General features: G+C 37.4%; 1 protein-coding gene across 1 annotated transcript; it reads left to right on the top strand.

The window, feature by feature from the left end:
* The first annotated feature begins 5,605 nt into the window (after positions 1-5,605).
* On the top strand, positions 5,606-6,589 carry LOC110869708. The gene has a single exon (XM_022118938.1). The coding sequence runs from the start codon at positions 5,606-5,608 to the stop codon at positions 6,587-6,589; it is 984 nt and encodes a 327-aa protein (XP_021974630.1).
* Positions 6,590-11,043: the final 4,454 nt, after the last annotated feature.

Here is an 11,043-nt window from a genome sequence, read left to right as displayed (position 1 = left end):
ATCCGTTGAAGATTACTTCAACAGGACAACCCATATAGTGAATCAATTAAGTGAACGAAGAAAAGATAGATGAATAGAGAATTGTAGAAAAAAATCTTAAGAAGCCTAACTCGAAATTTCGAATCAGTCGTAATTACGATAGAGGAAACCAAAAATCTAGGAGATGTCTCCACTGAAGAATTAATGGGGATACTTCAATCTCCTGAATTGAGATTGAAGCGATACGATGACAGTCCAGTTGAACACGCATTTCAAGTTACAAATGCAAATCAAGATCGTTACAAACAAACATCTAAGAATGAATCCGCTGGAAGGGGACGAGAACAAGGGTAGGAATGTGAATATGAATTCGATAAGATGTTTCAATTGTCATAAACTTGGTCATACTGCCAAGTTTTGTCAACAAAAGGATGAACGCGAAAGATCGGATAATGTGTTAATTCACAAGGAGGAAGAAACAGATGAACAAGAAGATACTATGTTCATGATATTTAATATGGAAGAGACAGTCAAAAGTGACTGTTGGTATCTCGATAGTGGCTGCAGCAATCATATGACTGGTAACCGAGAATGTTTCACTTATCTCGATGAATCATTAAAGAAAGAGGCGAGGACAGGTGACGACAAGCGGTTGGAGGTATTAGGTAGCGGAGATGTTTCTATTTCGATACGAGGACGAGCAAGAAAGATACCGAACGTATTTTATGTGAAGGGTTTAAAACATAACTTGTTAAGTGTAGGACAACTCATACAAAAGGGGTATCAAGTCTCATTCAAAGGCGACAGATGCACTATTAAAGATGCAAATTATGAAGTCTTCGGTATAGTCAAGATGACGAACAATAAGATGTTTCCCTTATATCCCGAAAGTGAATTACAGTTTGTCATGAATATGACAATCAAGAACACTTCAAATCTATGGCATAAACGTTATGGACATGTGAATATGGACACATTGATTGATATGGGAAACAAGGAGCTAGTAGTTGGATTACCAAAAATGGAAAAGGATGATAATGTATGTGAGGGATGTATATCTGGAAAGCAAGCAGGAAACCTTTTCAAAGGAAAATGACATGGCAAGCAAATGAACCACTACAACTCGTTCATTCTGACATATGCGGTACAATGAGAACGGAGTCAATAGGTGGATGTAGATATTTTATTACATTCATCGATGACTATACTCGAAAGACATGGGTATACTTTCTCAAATTCAAATCTGAGGCACTGAATTATTTTAAGATATTCAAAGCCTTGAATGAAAAACAGTCAAGTTATTTAGTTAAAACCTTAAGAACGGATCGCGGAGGAGAATATCGCAGCAAACTATTTCAGGATTATCTGAAACTCAATGGAATTCGACATCAACTTACAAATAGCTATTCTCCTCAACAGAACGGAGTAGCCGAACGGAAGAACAGAACACTAATGGAATTAAGAAGGAGCATGATGAATATCAAACAATTACCAAATTGTTACTGGGCGGAAGCTATAGCATGCACTACCCATATTCTTAACCGAACCATTACGAAGACTAGACCAAATATTACTCCGTATGAAGCAAGGAATGGACAGAAACCAAATGTAGAACATCTGAAAGTGTTTGGTTGTCTAGCTTATGTTCACATACCTAAGCAACTTAGAGATAAACTATCCAACAAGACTGAAGAAACAATATTTGTTGGATATAGTGAAGCCAGCAAGGGTTATAAGCTGTATAACCCTCAAACTAAAAGGATCATCATCAGTCCTGATGTGATTTTTGATGAAAAAAAAAAGATGGGTTTTCGACAGTGAAGTATCAAATATACCATTCGTTATATCTGATGAAGATGAGAGACAAATCCGAGACAATTATAAGTCAGATAAGGACCGAGAACAGGATGCTGATAACTCCAATACAGCTTCGGTAGGTGAAGAACTATCTCAAGAAACAACCAACAATAGCCAGCAAGATGATGATAACTCGGGAACGGATCAGACTCAACAGCAGAACGATGGTCAAGTCCAACAACAAACTGATGATTCTTCATCAACGGACTCAGAAAATGAAATCATTTGGACTAAAAGCATCAACAATGTATACTGAGACACAAGAAAACTCACTGATGCAGAAGTGTTACAAAAATACAATGAAAGTCAAATGGTGAATTTTGTTCTCTATGCAAGCACAGATCCAACAACTTATGAAGAAGCGAGTATAGATTCGAGATAGATAGAAGCGATGGACAAAGAAATGGAATCCATCAACAAAAATCAAACATGGGAAAAATCAAACATGGGTACTGGTGGATCCACCAAAACATCAAAAACCAATAAGAGTAAAATGGATTTACAAAACGAAGTACGATGAAAAGGGGAATGTGGACAAATACAAAGCCAGGCTGGTAGTAAAAGGATACAAGCAAAAGTATGGAATAGATTATCAAGAGGTATTTGCACCAGTAATAAGATTCGAAACAGTTCGTTTAGTGTTAGCCCTGGCGGCACAATATGGGTGGCATCTTCATCATATGGACGTCAAACGGCCTTCCTAAATGGAAAACTAAAGGCACAAGTCTATAAGTCTATATTGAGCAACCTCAAGGATACATTAAAAAGGGAAAAAAACGAAAGGTATGCTATCTCAAACGAGCTCTCTATGGTCTAAAACAAGCACCAAGAGCGTGGTACAGTCGCATAGACTCATACTTTATGCAACATGAGTTTAGAAAGTATGTATACGAACACACTTTATACATTAAAGACACCAAAGAAGGAAAGTTAGTGATATGCTTGTATGTAGATGACTTAGTAATTGCAAGCAGTTCCATGCACTTAATTACCGAATTTAAAGGGTCAATGAATAAGGAATTTGAAATGACTGATATGGGACGATTACACTATTTCCTTGGTATGGAGGTGCTGTATGAGAATCGAAACATTATTCTCTCTCAAAGAAAGTACATGAGAAATCTGTTACAAAAGAATAGAATGACACACTACAATACTGTATCTACACCTATGGGATATGGACTAAAGTTGTCCAAAGAAGATCCAGAAGATTTTGCAGATAAAGATATATATCGAAGCCTAGTAGGAAGTCTAATGTATTTAACAAATACAAGACCAGACATCATGTTTGCAGTAAGCAAAGTTAGCAGATTCATGGAATGTCCAAAGAAGAGTCACTGGAAAGAAGCCAAACGCATACTCAAATACATCAAAGGGACACAAGATCAAGGAATTACATATTCTAGAGGAGGAAAGAAAAATCTTGTAGGTTTTAGTGATAGTGATTATGCAGGAGATATGGATGATAGCAAGAGTACTTCTGGATACATTTTTCACTTAGGATCAGGTCCTATTTCAAGGCAGTCAAAGAAACAAAAGGTGGTAGCACTGTCCTCAACAGAAGCCGAATATATGGCATTATCCTTGACAGGTTGTGAAGCTCTATGGATCAAGGGAATCTTAGATGACTTACAAGGAAAAAATGATTTCTCAATTCCTATATACTGTGACAAGAAGTCAACTATATGTCTGGCAAGAGATCCCGTTTATCATGGGAAAAGCAAACGTATAAGAGTTAAGTATCATTTCTTCAGAGACTTAATCAAGAAAAGAGAAGTAACTGTTATCTTTTGTGCGACAAAAGATCAGTTAGCTGATATCATGACAAAAACATTACAACCAAAGGATTTCATTCGGCTAAAGGAACTTCTACGCATGTCTCTGAGATGATCTAGCTTACGGGAGGGTGTTAGATATATATATATAAGCTAGATATCATTACTATTATTATTACTATTATTATTATTTATGGTTTATTATAAGTTATGTATAGGGTAGTTATCGGTTACATCTATATGTTTTATGTACATATATATATTTGTATCATAACATTCAGTTATTATCAATTCATTATCATATGAACAATATTATTCGAAATCCTGCAAAACCCTAAGGAGATCCTCATTCAAGTTTAACGAATTACTAACAATATATGCCATCAATAGAGAATCTATATGTAATGAAGGCACTAACAATTGATACTTGATCCAAGACTAAATTAGAAACACAAATAGTATAATGCATAATAGTTGTAAAAAAAGATATAGTCATGACGAAGACCATTCTTGCTGCTTCAGACCTTATTGACAATTCACCAATCTGTTATGAGTTTACCGAAATTTGCAACTAACATATGGCGCAACTGTTGTTGATCCACTCTATTAGTAGGTGCTATCCACACAAGACTGTCCACATAAGGAACAATTGGACAATGCCATAAGAATATCTATTTATATCTATAACCTTGAAGGATTTAACCTTGGCAGCAATGTGATCATACAAAGCTAGACTATCGTCATCGCCTTGCAGAATGAACTCATTACTTAATGTGATTCCAATCGGAACTACGTTACCACTAAGCTGTGACAATATATGGTGTTTCACCCAAGATTCCGCCACCCTATATTCGTTCATCACCCAAACCTCAATGTCGCCATCTTTGATGTCACCATCTTCGATGTCGCCATCTTCGATGTCGCCATCTTCGATGTCGCCATCTTCGATGTCGCCATCTTCGATGTCGCCATCTTCGATGTACGACATCACACATAGTTTACCAGCCAAATCTCCCAAAACCTGCTTCCTCGGTTCCTTCTTATTATTTGCTATGGAATCAGGCAGATAAATCTCACTGAATGTTTCAATAGCCAAATCAAATGCTATTATTGTTTGCTTAGCTCTTTGGGAAACAACATTACAAAGCCAATGAAGACGACCATCATGACAATCATTCCTGAAATCACTAATCTCTACACATCAAAAGTGCAAGGGTTGATTCATAATTAGTTTAAAGATAGTATATGGCGGTTATAAAGTTCAAGGGCTGAAAGTGTCAAGATGAAACTTGACAACCAACACCCTCAAGGGTTGCAACACCCTTGGAGTGCATCTGTTTGATTTCGCCAGACACTATCAAGGCATGGTCATGTTAATTAGAAGGCATGATCATGTTGATTGGAAGACATGGTCACGTCTATTGGGAAGCAAGGGAACGTCTATTCAACAAGGAGTTACAAAGGGCGGCAATACATCAGAGACAAAGGGACGCGACTTTTGGAATCAAGGGACACATCTCTTCATGTTTAATCACATCCACACAATTCAAGAGACGCAACCGTTCGCGAGGAGACGCGTCTATTGGATCGCACCCTTTAGAAACTATAAATAGGGATAGATTTCTCATTTGCAAATCACTCTCAACAATTGTATTGTATTCAAATACTCAGTTTATATTCAAGTTATTCAATTGTCTAGAGATCAAAGATCCATTTTTGGGCCAACAATTGGTATCAGAGCATCGGGCTCTAGGCATCGCAGGGAATTCGCGATCAGGTTTTATTATTCTTTCTCAAATCGCAAGTTAGTTTTATTTTCAGTTCAGGGTCGAACCACGGGTTAGGAATCTAGGGTTTTCATTCCGGGGTTTAGTGCGAATTAGATTGATTGTTTGTTACGCGTTGGGTTATACGCGGAGGTTAAGGATTAGAGGTTTGAAGAAACCAAGAAAGATAAAAGTTTTTTGAAAGTGAAGATTGTTCTGTCAGAAGACATGTCAGGAACAACCAGACCAAATTCACAAGTCATAATTCAGAAGGAAGGAAGTTCTCTTTCCCAATTCCAGTGTCCTATTTTGAAAGCAACAAACTATACGGTTTGGGCAATTCGCATCAAAACGATATTGGAAGCAAATGGACTTTGGGAAATGATTGAACCAGCAGAAAATACACAGACGGATGTTAAGAAAGATAAGATGGCAATTGCTTATCTATTCCAAGCAATACCGGAAGACGTTGTATTGCAAGTTGCAAGTTGCAAGACTGCAAAGGAAATTTGGGAAAATCTCAAGACTAGACATGTTGGTGTAGACCATTTGCAAAAGGCGCGTTTACATACACTCATGTCAGAATTTGAGTTATTGCAAATGAAGGAAGATGACACAATAGACGAGTTCACTACAAAGATCAATAATATTGTTACACGGGCAAGCAAGTACGGAAGGACGTTGAATCAATCCACTCTGGTACAAAAACTTCTAAACGCCGTGCCAGATAGATTTATTCAAATAGTTGCATCGATCGAGCAATACTTCGATCTAGACACAATGATGCTAGACGAAGCTATTGGCATATTAAAAACGTATGAAGAAAGGTTAACGTTGAAGAAAAAGGTAAGCCCCGTGAACAATCTAGAAGAACTTTTGTTTGCGGGTTATGGACAACATGTTGGAAATCATGGACGAGGGAGATTCCGTCCGTCACGAGGCCGAGGGAGAGGCAATTATCAACATAGAGGTGGAGGACACACCTCTTACGAGTCGGAAGGAACCGACAAACCACAAAGGGATGATAGCAAGCAAGAGACACCGACTATGAGAGATAAGTCAAAAATCACTTGCTACATTTGTGAGAAACTTGGGCACTATGCCTATGAATGCCCAACCAAGAAAACCAAAGAAAGTGAGACACTCTTGGTCGAAACAGAAGATGATGATGAACCGACACTTCTGATGTGCCTAGACGATGAAGAGCGGTAGAAACATGGAATTTGGTCGTGTGAAACGATCAAAGGGAAAGGTACAACAAAACAATCTAGTGAATGGATCAAGAAAAAGTGAAGAATCCGTGAGGGAAGCAATCAATGATGAAGAACCCGTTGTATGAAACAACCGTGATGACGTGATGACGAGATTAAATCTGTGATAGATCAAGAAGAAGACATGCGTGTCCTGTGACTGGTTCAAAAAAATTGTTGTATGATACAACCGCAAGAGAGATCTGGGTGAGCCAGTGTATCAAAAATCTATGAGGAATGGATTCTGATCATGTGATATGATGGTGAGCAAGTTAATCAAGACCGGTGGAGTTCGTGTTGAGACAACTAAACAAGAAAAGGTTCGTGTGATACAAATCAAGTGCGGTCAAGACAAGTGTGAAGAAAAATGTTGGTGTGAAACAAGTTCGTGTGAAGCAAGTTCGTGTGAAGAAAGTTCGTGAGGAGCAAGGTTCGTGAATAAGAAGATTACATGTGAAGTGATAAATACAGAGGAGATTCGAGAAGATAAAACTACTCGGAGTTTAAGATCTACAACAACTCAAGGATGTTCGAGATTAGGGGGGTGAATGAAATCACTAATCTCTACACATCCAAAGTGCAAGGGTTGATTCGCAATTAGTTTAAAGATAGTATATGACGGTTATAAAGTTCAAGGGCTGAAAGTGTCAAGATGAAACTTGACAACCAACACCCTCAAGGGTTGCGACACCCTTGGAGTGCATCTGTTTGATTTCGCCAGACACTATCAAGGCATGGTCACGTCTATTGGGAAGCAAGGGCACGTCTATTCAACAAGGAGTTACAAAGGGCGGCAATACATCAGAGACAAAGGGACGTGACTTTTGGAATCAAGGGACGCATCTCTTCATGTTTAATCACATCCACACAATTCAAGAGACGCAACCGTTCGAGAGGAGACGCGTCAATTTGTATCGCACCCTTTAGAAACTATAAATAGGGATAGATTTCTCATTTGCAAATCACTCTCAACAATTGTATTGTATTCAGATATTCAGTTTATATTCAAGTTATTCAATTGTCTAGAGATCAAAGATCCATTTTGGGGCCAACAATTCCCAATAATAGAAACATCTTCATCCAAAAACCAAACAACATGCGAAGGAAACCTGTCCTTGATTATTTTCCAGGAGCCTTTTCTCAAACTATACACTTCCACTTGTAACCAATCAAAACAGTTTTTCTTAACACCTGACTGATAGTGAATGTATTTATGTAATAAGCGAGTAAGCTTAACAACTTTGAAATCGTCAGTTTTGGGATCAAACCCGAACCTGAAGTAAAGATCATCAAACCCACGGATAGTAAATGGAGGGAGAGTCCTTACAGCAGATAGAGAAGGATTCCAAATATAAATGATAGGATAGGGTCCAGGTACAATACTAGACCATACTAGAAAACATATTAAACCGTTAACAGAACCGATAACACTGCTGCAGTTATATGCAGATGGGATATTAAAATTGCCTGGTAATTTAATGAAATTAGGGTTTACAATATGGGTAGATCGAGAGGGGTGTGCTGTGATTGGTTTACCGCCTTCAAAACAAAATTTGTTGTGGAAGACCAAGAGCATTTCATCGTTGTTGGGGATTGAACGATGGAGGTGTGATTTTATGAAAGAAGGGTTTGATGAGAGTGCATTCAGGGGTTTACAAACGCACCTCAGTTGACCAATCCGTTTGGCCGGTAATCGGATGATGATCTCGGCTAAAACTTCCTCGGGGAGTTCTTCCATCGACTTCGGCTGTTTTTGGAGGCTTTCCATGACCTCTTTGAAAATGGAGCTGATCACTGTCGAATGAATTTAGAAGCGAGCATAAAATGATATCTTGTATGTTAAGAAATATAGGTGGCAGACATAAAAAGAACCTATCAATTGAACGCTATACTACATCCTTCCCTATCTACCATGATTTGTATGGATTAAATCATGATAACTATGGTCTTTCTTTCCATTTTTCAAGTTTTCATTTCCTTTTTCTCTAGACAAAGATAAATTAAAATAAATAAAGGATATTGGTTTGGGTTATGATCACACCCTTAGAGTAGTGGTTTTGAATTGTGGATTAGATGTGGGTGACATGACACTGACGTGGAGGGTCATGGTGGTCATAAGGTAATAGTGGTTTGGGTCATAAGCACACCCTTAGAATAGTGGTTTTGCATCCATAATAAGGATGCGTTTAGTTGTATTTGGTAACATGGATGAGAGAGAGTGTTTAGGTGGAGGAGAGAGATACGTATTTTGTTTTTCCACAAAAACAAGAAAAAACATACATGTGACTATGTGATCCTGATTAGGAGAGAGAATAGATAAGAGAGAAATTGGTGTTTTTAGACTATGTGGTGTGCATGAGTTTGAATCAGGGGCATTGCTCAACACGTGTCGAGTTTGAGATCCACAAACTAATACTCAAAAACTAGGGATGTGGTGGAGCGTCACTGCATGACCAGCCATGTGGAATTTATTATTTCTTTTAACTATTTAAAATTTCTTTTAATAAAAATAACACACTAACTAAAATAAAAGATTACATAGAATATTTTAAAAAACTACAAAGAAAATTTAAAAAACCAACATAAAATAAAAAAAAAAACATAAAATGAAAAACTACATAAAAGTTACCCCATGTTATATTTTTTGATTATTTCTTCTTTCATTTCCAACGTCATTGCCAATTTTGGGCCGGTAAGGTGATCGACGGGCATGGCGAGAAATTTCATATCTTCGCGTTTTTCTTTCAGAGATATCTTTTTATCGAACGATGCTTGGATATTCTCACACCCCCAAAATCCACACGCGGAGTATCACCGTCTGGAGGCGTGACTGAGCAGAATCAAGCCACCAATCATATTGAATATAACAAGTAATAAGTAAAATTCAACCACACAATATGAAAGGTGTTTCAAATAAAAAACGTAGTTAAGTGTTTAGCGGAAGCATAATTGTAAAACCCAATGTAAGTATTAGGTATGAAATAAAGTAATGTTTTTAGCATCCGTACACGAACGCGACCGAACACATGAGATGTAATATAAACGTGATTCTATTGATTAGATTTGAAAACGTACAAAACCTGAATCACGATGTCACTTTCTCTCTCTAGTTTCTCTCTCTACAACTTGTAAGCTCCTAATGACAATTGTGACAAAAGTTCTAAATGAGAACCCTAAAGGTTCTATTTATAGGCCAAGGAGTTTAATGAGGAATCTCATTAATTACAATTATGCCACCTTACCTTTTTGACTAAACATCACTAAAATAACAATATAACTCTCGTTTTCTTCGGTTTCTGCTACGGACTAGACTGACGGAGGCGATAGACAGATAATGCATTAACAGACTCCCCCTTGGATATTGTTGTAGTCAATCCGTAGTCAACTCGTAGCATCTTTTCTTTCTCTCTCTCTTTGAGTCTTCTTGAAGCTTTAACACGTCTTTAGCAACACAGACTCCCCCTTGCTTAAACAGAATCCCGGTGGATCTGTCTTCAGCTTCAGCTTCCCCTTTTGGTAAACTCTTCAGGCTCCCCCTTTCGTCAAGCTTCCGTGCTTTTGGGATCGACACCTTGCTTTCCGGCTACAAGCTCTTACAGAAATGATATCTGGCTCTATGTATGGTTTCATTTTCGTTGAGCTCGTCTTCAGACTCCCCCTTAGACTCAGCTCTTGGGATCGTAGTCTGGATCTTTCCTGTAATCCTCAAACATTCATAAGTAACAATATTTTCGAAATCATTAAACATGTTCTCTAATACACTCCCCCTGTCAACAAACTTCATAGTTTTGACAATATTAACAAATCAGATCGTAAACTATCTCTATTACAAAGATTTTAACAATCTACACATCCAAATCCCTCTCAGTTAATCATTCAAGTTCGAATTAATGACCTTGAAGATATTCACAAACTGTTTTTGAAGTTTTTCTAGAAATTTCAAGTTTCAAATTAATGAACTTGTTTTATTTTCAGAAACACAATCAGGTTACTTAGATTTTGAAACTCAGCAACTCAGACATCGGTTTATCGAAAATAAAGCAGAAATCAAAATCCTTTTGTATTTTCTGAAAATATAAAGCAGTAAAGAAATATGTACAAACATATTTACAAATAATATTTTTGTTTGAGTATGCATCAGAGGATCATATCAGTTTTTGACAAGTCACAAGTACCGTTGAGCTTAAATTCACATTAAGAATTAAACAATTCACTTAGAATATACTGATCCATCTTAAATTTTCATACAAATTTCAACTGATTCAGGATACGATTTAGATATTTTAAGACTTAAACTCATTCATGTGTCCCACCTCTTGAATATACTCCCGTATCCAAATCCCAGATATTCAGTCTTACAGGTGAGTATACCACAGATGATATCTGTAAGGGGTTAGATGCGAAACCGTGAGAGCT

This window comes from Helianthus annuus, chromosome 8, assembly GCF_002127325.2.
Source record: "Helianthus annuus cultivar XRQ/B chromosome 8, HanXRQr2.0-SUNRISE, whole genome shotgun sequence".
In the NCBI taxonomy this organism is placed as follows: Eukaryota; Viridiplantae; Streptophyta; class Magnoliopsida; order Asterales; family Asteraceae; genus Helianthus; species Helianthus annuus.
Note: the sequence above shows the minus strand (reverse complement) of the source record. Positions and strands in the feature narration are given on the sequence as shown.